Raw genomic sequence first — 16,052 nt, forward strand, 5'->3', positions numbered from 1 at the left:
TTTTCGGAGGAAACAACGGGATAAGTGTTCTTGACTCAATATTGGTTAAATTACCCAAATCCATGGTTGTTTTTAACATTTAATCGGTGAATTAAGTTGAAAACAATTGTGAAAACCCTCTTGATTCAATTTAAGATTTGGAGGTCGAGTTGTTATCGGAATTGAATAAAATTGGTATGGTTGAACTCGTATCGGAATGGGCGTTCATATTTTGTAACCTTTGTTGGGTTCCAAAAGGTGGGCCCCACAGGCATTTTTGGGTTAAATTTGGGATTTTTGTAGAAAATTTGTATTTTCATATGGAATTTATTCCTACAATTTGTATTGATTGAATCTAATTAATTATGACTAGATTCGAGCCGATCGGAGTCAAAAAATCAAGGAAAGGGCATACTACTTGACTGATTGAGCGCAGTTTGAGGTAAGTATCTTGCCTAACCTTGTGGGGGGGGGGGGATTTCCCCCTTAGGATTTGAGTCATCTATGCTGATTGTAGTCTGTGTACGTAAGGTGGCGAGTGCGTGCTCAGACTTATTTGTGGAAAGTTGGCCTTTTAGGATTCTTATGTTCTTATATTCACCGTGTATGATGTTGTTCTTGATACGCTTAAATTCCTATTTGCTAGTTTCACCTTTACATGCTTTGATTAGAGATAATTGCTTTAGGATTTACTCTTACTGTCTATTTGACCCTTATTCGACGTAACCAAGATTTTACCTCTTCTATTATCGTGCTGTATTTTTTCATAACTGCTTATCTTTAATTGAAATCATTATTTTCTCATCCTATAATTGTTTAGTCTTAATTGGAGTTATGATTATCTTCCATTGCTTATCCTTACTTGAATTGTTGAATATTCCTCGTAATTTCTCAACCTCAAAAGGAGTTAAGATAACCTATATCTTAGTTGACTTGCCATTATTTGGAACTATTTGACTCGTGTTGGCTTCTTATCGTTGACTTGAATATTGTGGGATCGTTGCTATATTTTGTTTTGTTTTTCCTTGTTAAGTTATTCTCCTTGTGCCTAGAATTCTTCACTGTGGTTATTCCTTGTGAATGAGTTCTACCGTTCTTGTGATTTAAGTTCTTGAGTTGATTTGCGCGCCGTACCTTGCATCTTTGTCATTGTTGCTTTGGCACTTGTTGTGGTGATGTATGAGGTTTCTGTCGTGTTATAAGTGTTATCTCTGTTGTTTGCACTGCATATTTAAATTGGGACTACAGACGTATTCCGGGAGATCCCCCAGCACTGCATATTTAAATTGGGACTACAGACGTGTTCCGGGAGATCCCCCAGCACTGCATATTTAAATTGGGACTACAGGCGTATTCTGGGAGATCCCCCTATCTTACATATTTACTTTGGGACTACAGACGTATTCCGGGAGATCCCCCAGCACTGCATATTTAAATTGGGACTACGAACGTATTCCAGGAGATCCCCCTGTCTTTTATTTTTAATTCAGGACTACGGGACGGTATCCCAGTAGATTCCCGTGTGGTTATATATGTGTTCGGAGCTGCTAAGTTTCCATGCTTAAGTGTCACAGGGTGACTTATACTCGAAAGATATTACTAGAAAAGTTTATATTTGAAAGGTTTTTATCTTGAAAGAACTATATTTGAAAGATATTTATTTGAAGGAAGAATATTTCAAAAAAAAAAAAATTCTTATTGGAAAGGATTATATTCTAAAGACCTCAATTTAAAAACTTACGGGTGAAAGTTTATACTTGAAGGAATTGACTAATTTATTGGGGTTTGTTGGCGGAGTCCTGATGTGAAAATTTTTGCAGTTGCTGAGTTACTACTTGCCTTTACTGTATTATGATTTTCGAATTTGGGTTGTGCTTTCGTTCATTCTTCTGTGTCTTATTCTGGTGTTCCGCTATTACTTGCTGTCTTTCCTTCCTTATTGCAGTTGTTATGTCATTAGCCATATCGTGGGGTCCTCAGATAGATGTCATGTTCTGTCATCCCTATACTTATACTTGTTCAGTTTATTAGACCAGTGGGTGTCTTGACTAGTCCTCGTCACTACTTCACCGAGGTTTGTCTTGATACTTACTGGGCACCGCTGTGGTGTGCTCATGCTACTCTTCTGCACATTTTTGTGCAGATCCAGGTATCGATCGTTAGTAGCTATGCAGATCCTTGCTGAGGAGACTCAAGGTAAACCTGACGCTGCGTTCGCATGCTTCGGAGTCACCTTCCTCTTTTGTATTTACACTATTTTTTCTTACTTCCGAACAGTTGTATTTAGAAGTGATAGCAAACTCTGTAGAGCTTATGACTTGTACTACCGGTTTTGGGAAATTTTAAATTTTGTAAAGATTTCTATATCGAGACTGTTAGATTTCCTTTGTCATTGTTATTACTTAGTAAATGTTAGGCTTACCTAGTCCCTAAGACTAGGTGCCATCACGGTACCCAACGGAGGGGGAAATTGGGTCGTGGCAGTCGGTATCAGAGTTCTAGGTTCATAGGTGCTACAAGTCATAAGCGAGTTTAGTAGAGTCTTGCGGATCGGTATGGAGACATCTGTACTTATCTTTGAGAGACTACAGAACTATTAGGATAATCTCACTTCTTTCATTCCATCGTGCGAGTTCATTGATCTCGAAGTTTGAACTTTTATCATTCCATTCTCTCACAGATGGTGAGGACATGAGCTGCAGTTGCTGATAACGTTACCTTGGAGCGGATATCACTAGAGGTAGAGGCCGACGAGGAGCACATGTCATATCCAGAGTAACTCCAGAGCAGTAGGTTCACATTGGTCAGGTTCCGGGTATAGTACCAGTATAATCCGTTATTCCGGTTCAGCCTGAGGTCAGGCCGGAGGCATCAGAAAAAAAAAGAACAAAAGAGGCTTGAGAGGTTTAAGAAGTATAACCCACCTACTTTCAGTGACACAACTTCAGAGGATGCCCAAGGATTTCTAGAAAAGTGTCACCGTATTCTCCGCACCATGGCTATTGTGGAAGTGAGCAGAGTTGCCTTTACTACATTTTAACTCTCAAGCGCAGCATATCGGCGGTGGCAAATCTATGAAGAAGATAGACCAGCCGATGCAACACCACCAACTTGGCTCAATTTTCGGAAATGTTCTTGAACAAGTTCATTCCCCAGACTCTCCAAGATGCATGACGCACAGAGTTTGAATGGTTGCGTCAGGGCACTATGGCAGTGTCAGAATATGCTATCAACTTTAGTTAGTTAGCCCATCATGCACCTATCTTAGTTCCTACAATCAGAGAATGGGTTCGCAGATTCATTAAGGGGCTCGATTATGATATTAAAATATGCATGGCTCGAGAGTTGCAAACTGATACTCCATTTCAACAAGTAGTGGAGATTGTAAGGAAGATTGAGGGTGTTTTAGACGAGGAAAGAGAGTCTATGGAGGACAAAAGGTCTCGAAGATCTAGAGGGTTCAGTGGATCTAGAGGGTTCAGTGGTCCAGCTCAGTCCGCACATCAGACTACTCGGAGTGCTCCAGTAAGTTCTTGCGATGCACCACCGACACGGGATTCCTATTATGGTTATTCCAGTTATCCGGCACAGACTCAGTACGAGCAACCGCGACCTCTGAGGGGTTGTTATGAATGTGGTGATATTAGGCACGTCATGAGAGATTGTCCGAGACTTGGGAGGGGAGGATTTCATCAGAGCACTCAAGCTACGAGCCTTATAATAGTTAATACTCCAGGTGCACTGTCAGTTAGAGGTGGAGGACAGGCGGGTAGTGGGCGCCTAAGAGGTGGAGGCCCGACCCGTAGATTTAATCACTATGATTTGGCAGAGGCCAATACACCAGATGGTGTCGACACATGTACGATCTTGATTTTTATTATAAAAGGATATTTTTCTTAATTTGATTCGGTTCTAAATATTGAGGTGAGTCCTCCTATTATGCTCCACTTATGATTGAGCTTCGTAAATTTGTGACCCACTTATATGTTTATCCCTGTTGGGAGATTTAAAGACGTGAACCCGTGTCTGTCATTATATTTTTGGTACATAATTGAGGGCTATAAGCCCAAAAGTAATTCTTGTTATTCATTAAAGTGGGTTCAATGTGTTTGGGAATAATTGATTCCAATTTTTATGAATTATATGCCCTACCGGTAGGAGGGTTCATTATGTGTTGTGAAAACCGTTAATGAAATATATATTGAAAAGAAGAAAGAAAGGAAAAATTTAAATTTCAGTTGGCACAATGTGCAAAATACTTGTGATTCGGAGTAGAGGACGAGATCCTCGCATTTTTACATGATGTGAATTATTTAAACCGGGCTTCAAGCTGTGGTGGATGTTATATAAGGACGAGATCCTTGTGGTGAAATATTTATGAGTTTAAAATTCTCCCTTTGTGAAAAATTAATTTGTACAATAATATTAATAGGGAGTCATTCCTGTTAAGCTTTTCTGATATTCTTGTATATTTTCTGTGCATATTCAGCCATTTTCGTGCTGTAAATATTGAGTTTTAGCCTATGAGATGAGTGCCCAGGTGGCGTTAAATGTGACTCAGTAATCCAAATAAGTAATCATGAGGTCTTCATGCCTCACATTCTGTTGTCAGTGTTGTGAAAATTCGAAATGAGGTGGATGATGCTGAAATTTATTTATGAACAACTTTTAAGACCAGAGATGTGGTGATGAGTGTACATATGATGTGCATCATGCCGGATATCATTATAATAGTGCAGTTCTTGTAATGCAGAGATTAGTGTTATTGATATATACATTGTGGTGCTTTGTTGGGTTGTGGATGTGTTGTTAGGAGTTGTTTGGTGTTACTCTGGCAGGTGGATAGGCCCAACTACAGGGGAGACTCTGCTGAAATTTCTGAAAAATTTGGGAGTTAGTAAAATTTGAAGGATTGAGAATTGCAAAAGAAGAGATAAATATGTTATGTGTTTAAGGGTGAATGATCCTAAGCGGGGAATAATGCAACACCCCAAAGAAAGTTTTGAATTACTTCAACACTATCGAGAAAATTGATGTGTGCATAGGCAAGAGTTGCTATAGCCAGTTGAGACTAATACTGTGCATTGTTGTGAGAAATCAGGCCTTTTGAAAATATTGGAGCGTAAGAAAATGGCCTTAAAGTTTTCAAGTATGTATAAAAGAAATAATCTTTAATGAGATGATGTTGTCACGCTTATCTCAAATACGGTAGCGTGGAATCAACCGTGAGTATATGTGTAAAAGTAAAAATCATCAATTTGGTAATCCCAAAATAATTCTTAGAACGTTCGAGGACGAACGTTTGTTTAAGAGGTGGAGAATGTAATGACCCGACTTGTCGTTTTAAGAATTTACGCCCCGTTTAGTGACTTAAGGTCTCGAGCAGCTTCGCAATATGTATTATGACCCGCGGGTGTGGTCGAGTTTGATTTACTAAAGATTCAAAATTAAATTAAAAGAACAATCCTTAATTTGAAGCTTAAATGGAAAGAGTTGACCGGAGAGTTGACTTATGAGAAAATGACTCCGGAATGAAATTTTGATGATGTCCATAGCTCCGTATGGTGATTTTGGACTTAGGAGCGTGTCCGCAAAATTATTTGGAGGTCTGTAGTGGAATTAAGCTTGAAATGCCGAAAATTGAATTTTTGGAAAGTTTGACCGGGGGGTTGACTTTTTGATATCAAGGTCGGAATACGATTCTGGAAATTTGAATAGGTCCGTTATGTCATTTATCACTTGTGTGCAAAATTTAAAGTCATTCCGGATTGATTTGATGTGTTTCGGCACAAGTTATAAAATTTCAAAGTTCAAAGTTCATGGATTTTTGATTTGAAGTGCGATTCGTCATTCTGATGTTGTTCGATGCGATTTGAGACCTTGAGCAAGTTCGTAATGTGTTATGGGACTGGTTGGTACGATTAGTTGAGGTCCTGGGGGCCTCGGGTGTGTTTCGGGGTGGTTTCCTGGTTTCGGATCATTTGGAGCTGTTTTGGAACTACTGATTCTGGTGTCTGGTTTCCTTCTTCGCGAACGCGAAGAAAGTCCCGCGTTCACGAAGAAGAAATTTTGGGGGTACTGGATTTGACCTTCGCGAACGCGAACGCGAGGCAACGTCTGGTCAAGCTTACTCGAACGTGACGCAGCGGCCGCGAATGCGAAGAAGGAAGGGGAGCCGGGACCTTGAGCCATTAACCCTTCACGAACACGACGCATGGACTGCGAACGCGAAGAAAGAGGACAGTTGGCTACCGCAAACGTGAGAGCTCGAACACGAACTAGATGCTGTGCATGGTCAGTCCTTCGCGAACGCGACATTGGTCACGCGAATGCGAAGAAGAAAAGCCTGGGCAGTGAGTTTAAGTTCAGAAAATGGGACTTCGTCTCATTTTCCATTTTTGACGAATTGGAGCTCGGGATGAGGCGATATTTGGGAGATTTTCAGAGGAAACAATGAGATAAGTGTTCTTGACTCAATATTGGTTAAATTACCCAAGTCCATGGTTGTTTTTAACATTTAATCGGTGAATTAAGTTGAAAACAATTGTGAAAACCCTCTTGATTCAATTTAAGATTTGGAGGTCGAGTTGTTATTGGAATTGAATAAAATTGGTATGGTTGAACTCGTATCGGAATGGGCGTTCATATTTTGTAACCTTTGTTGGGTTCCAAAAGGTGGGCCCCACATGCGATTTTTGGGTTAAATTTGGGATTTTTGTAGAAACTTTGTATTTTCATATGGAATTTATTCCTACAATTTGTATTGATTGAATCTAATTAATTATGACTAGATTCGAGCCGATCAGAGTCAAACAATCAAGGAAAGGGCATACTACTTGACTGATTGAGCGCAGTTTGAGGTAAGTATCTTGCCTAACCTTGTGTGGGGGATTTCCCCCTTAGGATTTGAGTCATCTATGCTGATTGTAGTCTATGTACGTGACGTGGCGAGTGCGTGCTCAGACTTATTTGTGGAAAGTTATCCTTTTAGGATTCTTATGTTCTTATATTCACCGTGTATGATGTTGTTCTTGATACGCTTAAATTCCTATTTGCTAGTTTCACCTTTACATGCTTTGATTAGAGATAATTGCTTTAGGATTCACTCTTACTGCCTATTTGACCCTTATTCGACGTAACCAAAGATTTTACCTCTTCTATCATCGTGCTGTATTTTTTCATAACTGCTTATCTTTAATTGAAATCACTATTTTCTCATCCTATAATTGTTTAGTCTTAATTGGAGTTATGATTATCTTCCATTGCTTATCCTTACTTGAATTGTTGAATATTCCTCGTAATTGCTCAACCTCAAAAGGAGTTAAGATAAACTATATCTTAGTTGACTTGCCATTATTTGGAACTATTTGACTCGTGTTGGCGTCTTATCGTTGACTTGAATATTGTGGGATTGTTGCTATATTTTGTTTTGTTTTCCCTTGTTAAGTTGTTCTCCTTGTGCCTAGAATTCTTCACTGTGGTTATTCCTTGTGAATGAGTTCTACCGTTCTTATGATTTAAGTTCTTGAGTTGATTTGCGCGCCGTACCTTGCATCTTTGTCATTGTTGCTTTTGCACTTGTTGTGGTGATGTACGAGGTTTCTGTCGTGTTATAGTTGTTATCTCTGTTGTTTGCACTGCATATTTAAATTGGGACTACAGACGTATTCCGAGAAATCCCCCAACACAACATATTTAAATTGGGCCTACGAACGTGTTTCGGGAGATCCCCCTGTCTTGCATATTTACTTTTGGATTACGGACGTATTTCGGGAGATCCCCCAGCACTGCATATTTAAATTGGGACTACGGACGTATTCCGGGAGATCCCCTTGTCTTGCATATTTACTTTGGGACTACTGACATATTCCGGGAGATCCCCTAGCACTGCATATTTAAATTGGGACTACAGACGTATTCCGGGAGATCCCCCTGTCTTCCATTTTTAATTCGGGACTACGGGACGGTATCCCGGTAGATTCCCCTGTGGTTATATCTGTGTTCGGAGATGCTAATCTTCCATGCTTAAGTGTCACAGGGTTACTTATACTCGAAAGATATTACTAGAAAAGTTTATATTTGAAAGGTTTTTATCTTGAAAGAACTATATTTGAAAGATATTTATTTGAAGGAAGAATATTTCAAAAACAAAAAAAAATTAATTTCTTATTGGAAAGGATTATATTCTAAAGACCTCAATTTAAAAACTTACGGGTGAAAGTTTACACTTGAAGGATTTGACTAATTTATTGGGGTTTGTTGGCTGAGTCCTGATGTGAAAATTTTTGCAGTTGCTGAGTTACTACTTGCCTTTACTTGTATTGTGATTTTCGGATTTGGGTTGTGCTTTCGTTTATTCTTCTGTGTCTTATTCTGGTGTTCCACTGTTACTTGTTGTCTTTCCTTCCTTATTGCAGTTGTTATGTCGTTAGCCATATCGTGGTGTCCTCAGATAGATGTCATGTTCTGTCATCCCTATACTTATACTTGTTCAGTTTAATAGACCAGTGGGTGTCTTGACTAGTCCTCGTCACTACTTCACCGAGGTTTGTCTTGATACTTACTGGGCACCGCTGTGGTGTGCTCATGCTACTCTTCTGCACATTTTTGTGCAGATCCAGGTATCGATCGTTAGTAGCTGTGCGGATACTTGCTGAGGAGACTCAAGGCAAACCTGCCGCTGCGTTCGCAGGCTTCGGAGTCACCTTCCTATTTTGTATTTACACTATTTTTTCTTACTTCCGAACAGTTGTATTTAGAAGTGATAGCAAACTCTGTAGAGCTTATGACTTGTACTATCGGTTTTGAGAAATTGTAAATTTTGTAAAGATTTCTATATATAGACTGTTAGATTTCCTTTGTCATTGTTATTACTCAGTAAATGTTAGGCTTACCTAGTCCCTAAGACTAGGTGCCATCACGATACCCAAAGGAGGGGAAAATTGGGTCGTGAAAATTTCTAGGCCATTATTAGCTGCTGGTTTTTGGCTACAGTAGTGTGCTATGCGATCGCGTGGAATTGGCCGCAATCGCGAAGCACAAAATTGAGGAACATGGCCAGTGAATCGCGATCGCGGAGGGCCTTTCGCGATCGCGTAGAGGAAAGTTCTGCCGCATTGACTCGACTTTGGAAGCTTATATCTCGAAATCTATAAGGAATTTGGAGATGATCCAAAAATAAAAGTTGTAGCCCTTTATGTCTAGTTTTCAGAAATGTAAACTATTTGTAATTTGGAGGTGTGTAAACAATGTTATGGTGGATATACTACAGGCTATCCGGGAAGAGTTTGGAAATCTCTGTTGCATAGGGCTGACGTTGGAAGCTTATATCTCGAAATATATAAGGAATTGGAAGATGCGAAAAAAATGAAAGTTATAGTCTTTGGAATCTAGTTTTCAGAAAGTTAGACCATATATCATTTGGAAATTTGTACAAAATGTTTTGACCATTATACTAGAGGCTGTCCGGAAGCATTGAGAAGCTTGTTTTTCGTGATCGCGATTGGTTTTTCGTGATCGCAAAGAGCAATATTGGGGCTGAAAAATTTTGTGTTTCGCGATCGCGAAGAGTAAATACCTGGGCAGTAGCTATATTTTAAGGTTTCAGCCATTTTAGACATATTTGGAGCTATGGAGCTCGGATTGAAGCGATATTTGAGGCGATATTTACCATATGGATTAGGGTAAGTATTCTATATCCTAAAGTATTTATATTTCATGAATCTATAATTATATTCATCATTTAATTCGGATTTTAATGGAAGAAATCAAGATTTTTGTAAAATCTTCCAAAAACAAAAATTTAAGATTTGGAGGTCGAGTTGTTATTGGAATTCAATAAAATTGGTATGGTTGAACTCGTATCGGAATGGGTGTTCGTATTTCATGAAAATTATGTCGGGTTTCGAGGGGCGGGCCCCGCGTTGACTTTTGTTGACTTTTTGGAATAAATTTTTAAGTCGATGTATTATTATCCGGAATTATTTTCGATGAATTTTAATGAAGTTATACAATTAATTTGGATAGATTTGAGCGGTCCGGAGGTCAATTCAAGCAAGATGGCAATTTTGGAATATCGACATAACTTCAAAAAGGTAAGTGTCTTGCCTAACCTCGAGTGGGGGAAATACCCCTTAGGCATTGAGTATTATGTGCAAATTGTGTAATTGAAAACCATGTACGCGAGGTGACAAGTACGTACTTAGTTTATATGTGCAAATTTCGTTGATTAAAATCCTTAAAGTCCCTTAGGTATTAAATTGAAAATTATTGACACTTATTAAATCCTCTATTTGTCATGCCTAGATCCTTGTTTGTTGAAATTTGTTTATACGATGATTTGGTGTGATTGCCACCTTGATTTTATGTGAAATATTATTTTATTGAGTGTTCACTTTCAGATATTTTTGTTAAGATTTTGTGCATATTATGGTCAAGCCATGGGCTCCTTATTGTGGAAAATAATGTATTGTTGATTTATGTGGCAAGTTATAATATTTGGGCACTTGATGTGCAATTTGTGATATGCTGTAAGATTTGAGCACTTGATGTGCAATCTGTGATTTGTTGTAAGATTTGAGCACTTGATGTGCAATTTGTGATATGTTGTAAGATTTGAGCACTTGATGTGCAATTTGTGATATGTTGTAAGATTTTTGCACTTGATGTGCAATCTGTGATTTGTTGTAAGATTTGAGCACTTGATGTGCGATTTGTGAAATATTGTGATATTGATACGCATGCGGTGAGATAAGGGTGGTTTGAAACGCGTGGCTAGTAGGGGAACTACTAGAAGTCACGCGGTGATATAAGGTCAGGGTGTTGAAACGCATGCGGTGAGATAAGGGTGGCTTGAAACGCGTGGCTAGTAAGGGAACTACTAGAAGTCATGCGGTGTGATAAGGATGGCTAAAACGCAGGATGCTATTTTGGGAAAAAAATAATTTCTTTAAAATTAAATGTGAAGGCTCCCACGGTAATATAAGAAATGAGATATTGTGAAGCTATTTCGGGAGTGCCCTGTTGATATTTCTTTATTTATGTTCTTGCCTTGGGTGATTTTGTTTCATTTAATATGTAAATTCTTGTCTTCTTCCGTGATATACTAGTTGACTTTATTATTATGTGTTTTGTGCTCCTAGTTCTATTGTGTTGACTTTGGCTTTTTAGCACGAGACTCTGAAGAAGTATATTTCTGGATTTTCTTACTGATTTTTGATGATTAAGTTGATTTAAATAAAAGAAATTATTATTATGTTTTAAACTAAGTAGTTTTACAACCAAACCAGTAGTTATCATATGCTTTAATTTAAGTGCAATGTTATTTTCTTCACACAAATAATTTCTAAAAATAAATTCAATTCTTTGTTGATTTCTTACTTGATTTAAAAATTCTAAACTCACTTTAATGGAACTAAATTGATCATGTGGATATTATATACATTGAGGATATTGGCATGTGAATTGTCCGTGCAGTTATGATAAGAAATGAGGGCACGAGGTGCCAGAAAAATATGATGATTTAATTATGGGCACGAAGTGCCGTGGAGATATGAAAAATGGGCTGAGACCCGTGTTTATGAAAAATATAAAAATGGGTTGAGACCCGTATTTTTATGATTATGAAATGAGGTGTCACATGGTGACTTTTTAATTGAAGAATTATATTCAAAATATTTATTTGGAAGGATTTTTATTTAGAAAGTATTACATGAAAGAATTATATTTGAAAGATATTTATTTGAGGAAAATTATATTTGAAAGAGAGTTACTTGGTAGAATTATACATGAAGGATATTTATTATTTGTTGAACGATATTAATTGGTGTTTGTTGTCTTGCTGTGCATATCACTAGTTGTTTTATGATGTCCTTATTGTTATCTGTTTCCTACTATCTTGTATATTATATTGCACATGCTATTAGACTAGTGAGTGTCTTGACTGTACCTCATCTTTACTCCACTGAGGTTAGTCTTGATACTTACTGGGTACCGACTGTGGTGTACTCATACTACACTTCTGCACATTTTTGTGCAGAGCCAGGTATTGGAGATATCGGACTTGAGAAGAGTTAAAGCGGGACCGTAAAGATTCAAGGTAGAGCTACTTGGTCGTCGCAGTCCCTTGGAGTCTTTTTATTTCATTGTACTGTTAATTTTTAATCAAACGGTATTGTATATTCGATCCTCGTGATCATTCCATGTATTCAGTTAGAGTTTGTGACTCAGTACTACCATTCTTGGGAGGTTGTATATTCATATTTATCCTGTTGTTAGTTTTGGTTACTTATTTAATTAAAAAAATGGCTTCAAAATATAATAGAAATCGGCTTACCTAGTCTTAGAGACTAGGTACCATCATGACGCCTGTGGTAGGATTTTGGGTCGTGACAAGTTGGTATCAGAGCTCTAGGTTCATAGGTTCTACGAGTCACGAACGAGTTTAGTAGAGTCTTGCGGATCGGTACGGAGACGTCTGTACTTATCTTCGAGAGGCTACAAAACTATTAGAAAATTTCACTTCTTTCATTCCTTATCGTGCGATATTTATTCAGCTTGAAGCATATATCTTATGTCCTTTTGCATCCATTCGTGTATGAAATTGCGCACTCGGTATCAACTATGCGCCAACGGTTCGTGATACTATAAAGGGGTTATAAGGGAGCAAGGGTTGCTCAACCATTATTACAACGTGTCATCCAGATCGAGGATGCAGAAGTATTGAGAGATCATTCAGTTGTGTACATTGAGGTGCAACAAGTTCTGATAGCTAGTTAATAAGTATGATCTTAAGAAGGTTTAATTAATTGCCTAATCATCACAATTGTGGTAGGGTCACGAGGTGGATGTAGATCTGAAATAGTTGGTGGTATTAGAGACTATGTAGTTCGTATGGGATTTCTATTTAGCGAAGGGTACATACGCAACCAAGGCACTGGAGGAAGCGTACCCAGTAAGTGCCAAGCCTAACCTCGGTAGAGTAGTGACGAGGTCAGGTCAGGTCCTACTGGAAAATAAATAATGGCATGGTAAAATGTTTAACAATATAATAAGATAAAATAAAATTGGAAATGAGTCAAGTAGTATGTCACCATTTAGTTACACCAAATAATGGCAATTAATAATCCGTGGAAACCAAATCGAATTTCTTTTCAACTTTAAGAAAAATCACAACAAAGATCAAAGGCAACTACGACCATAAATCAATATCAACAAGGGCACTCCCGAGATACCGCCTCGTAGTCCCAAATCATAAATAAATTCAAAATATCTCATTTCTTTATCTCACCGTGGGAGCCTTCACAATCGATTTTAAAGAAAATATTTTTTCCGAAATAGCATCCCGCGTTTTAGCCATCCTTATCACAACGCATGACTTCTAGTAGTTCCCCCTACTAGCCATGCGTATCAAGACACCCTTATCTCACCGCATGCGTTTCAATACCCAGACCTTGTATCACCGCATGCGTATCAACATCACAATATATCACAATTTGTACCTCAAGTGCTCAAATAATTTAACTTGCCAAAATAATTCAACAACAATATGTTTTTCACAATAAAGAGCTCACGGCTCGTGTCAAAATAATTCAACAATAATATTTTTCCACAATAAAGAGCTCATGGCTCATGTCAAAATAATTCAACAATAATATTTTTCCACAATAAAGAGCTCACAGCTCTGTCACAATGAGTACGAAAATCTTACAAAAATATTCAAGAATAAATAATTCAGCAAAATAATAATTCAAAATCTTTAATATTTTGCTTCAATACCAAATTTAAAAATTTCAAATACTTTATATTAATAATATTTAATTTAAAGTAAATCAACTTCAAATAAGGCACCATATAAAAGAAACAAAGTTCCAACTAAACAGATAAAACAATTAGCAGGAAAAGGTCAAGCAAATTTAAAATATAAACATTAAATCAATAATTAAGAATATAACAAAATAAAATAATTTAATTAATGCGCAACAGTGATATACAAAATTTAAAAAAATATAATCTTTCACATTTAGCCCGTGTACACACTCATCACCTCGTGTACACGACTTCCCACACATTACAGTTGTCAATCCTAGGGGGAATTTCCCCCCACACAAAGTTAGACAAGTCACTTACCTCTACTTGCTCCAGTTTAGCCAAGTATTATGCTTTTTCCTCGATTTTTCGACTCCGATCGACTCGTATCTAGTCATAATTAATTCGATACAGTCAACAAAAATTATAGGAATCAATTTCATAAGAAAATACTACATTTTTCAATAAAATCTGAAATTAGCTCAAAAATCGCTCGTGGGGCCCACGTCTCGGATTCTGGCAAAACTCACAAAATCCAATAACCCATTCAATTACGAGTCCAACCATACCAGTTTCACTCAAATCCAACTCCGGATCGACACCGAAATCTCAAAAATTCGTTTCTATGAGATTTCGAAAAGTTTCTCAAATTTCTATCTCACAACACTAATTAAATGGTGAAAACAATGATATATTCGTATATATTGACCAAATCTGAGTTAGAATCACTTACCCCAATTTTTTTCCTTGAAAATATATCAAAACCGCCTCTCCTCAAGCTCTAATTCGTCAAAAATGGCAAATGGGACGAAGTCCCCTATTTTTATAACTTACAGATCTGTGAGGGAGCCCAATTTGTCAGGGAGCCCGATTTTGAGAGGGAGTCCGATTTTGACAGGGAGCCCGATTTTGACAGGGAGTCCGATTTTGACAGAGAGTCCAATTTTGACAGGGAGTCCGTGTCACGACCCAAAATCCCACCACAAGAGTCGTGATGGCACCTAGTCTCTTAGACTGGATAAGCCGAAAATCCATTGCATTTTTGAATCCATTTTTTTTTAATTAAATAAGTAACCAAAACTAACAGCGGAAATAATTACAATATACAGCCTTCCAAGACTGGTAGTACAGAGTCACGAACTCTAACTGAATACATAGAATGACCACGAGGACCGAATATACAATACTGTTTGATTACAAGTTAATAGTACAATGAAATGAAAGGGCTCCAAGGAACTGCGACAACCAAGCAGCTCTACCTTGAATCCTTATGATCTCGCTTTAACTTTGTTCAAGTCTGTTATCTTTAATACCTGGCTCTGCAAAAAAATGTGCAGAAGTGTAGAGTGAGCACACCACAGCGGTGCCCAGTAAGTATCAAGACTAACCTCAATGGAGTAGAGACGAGGTACACTCAAGACACTCACTAGTCTAATAACCTGTGCAATATAATATACAAAATAAGAGGGAAAAAATAAAAATAAGGGCAGGATAAAACAACCAGTGATATGCACAACAGACAACAAGAATACCATTAATATCACTCAACAATTAATAAACACAATTACACCCAATTAAATCAAGCCCTTCAAATAAATGTACTTCACATAGTTCTTCCAGATAACTCTCTTTCAAATATAATTTTCTCAAATAATTATTTTTCAAATATAATTCTTTCAATAAATCTTTTCAAATACAATTTGCTCAAATAAATATCTTTCAATATACAATTCTTTTATTTAATACTTTCCAAGTTAAAATCCTTCCAAATAATTATTTTGGATATAATTCTTTCAATTAAAAAGTCACCATGTGACACTTCATTTCAAAATCATCAAAATACGGGTCTCAGCCCATTTTCATATTTTTCCTAAATACGGGTCTCAGCCCATTTTCATATTTCCACGGCACCTCGTGCCCATAATTAAATCATCATATTTGCTCGGCACCTCGTGCCCTCATTTCATATCACAACTGCACGGACAATTCACGTGCCAAATATCATTATCATTTCATCACAGCACCTCGTGCCCGCATTATTATATCACAACTGCACGGATAATTCACGTGCCAATATCCCCATCTCATATCACAATTCACGGCACCTCATGCCCACATTTCATTTTATAAACCGCCTGGCAATAGCCATAGGCTCCCAATTATAACATAAATCAGATTATTATCGATTTACTAACAACTAGACAAGTTGCACAAGGTATAAAAATAAACACAAGAAAATCACATCACATGAAAATTATCAACACCAC

General features: G+C 37.6%; 1 protein-coding gene across 1 annotated transcript in view; it reads left to right on the forward strand.

Annotated features, from left to right (window-relative positions):
• The first annotated feature begins 3,312 nt into the window (after positions 1-3,312).
• The window catches only part of LOC138908399 (uncharacterized), a 66,661-nt gene continuing 53,921 nt past the window's right edge, over positions 3,313-16,052 (forward strand). The window contains exon 1 of the mRNA XM_070199062.1: positions 3,313-3,504. Within this exon, the coding sequence (XP_070055163.1) occupies positions 3,313-3,504 (192 nt within the window). The remainder of the gene's footprint in view (positions 3,505-16,052) is intronic.

Source organism: Nicotiana tomentosiformis, chromosome 3 (genome assembly GCF_000390325.3).
Source record: "Nicotiana tomentosiformis chromosome 3, ASM39032v3, whole genome shotgun sequence".
Taxonomy (NCBI): Eukaryota; Viridiplantae; Streptophyta; class Magnoliopsida; order Solanales; family Solanaceae; genus Nicotiana; species Nicotiana tomentosiformis.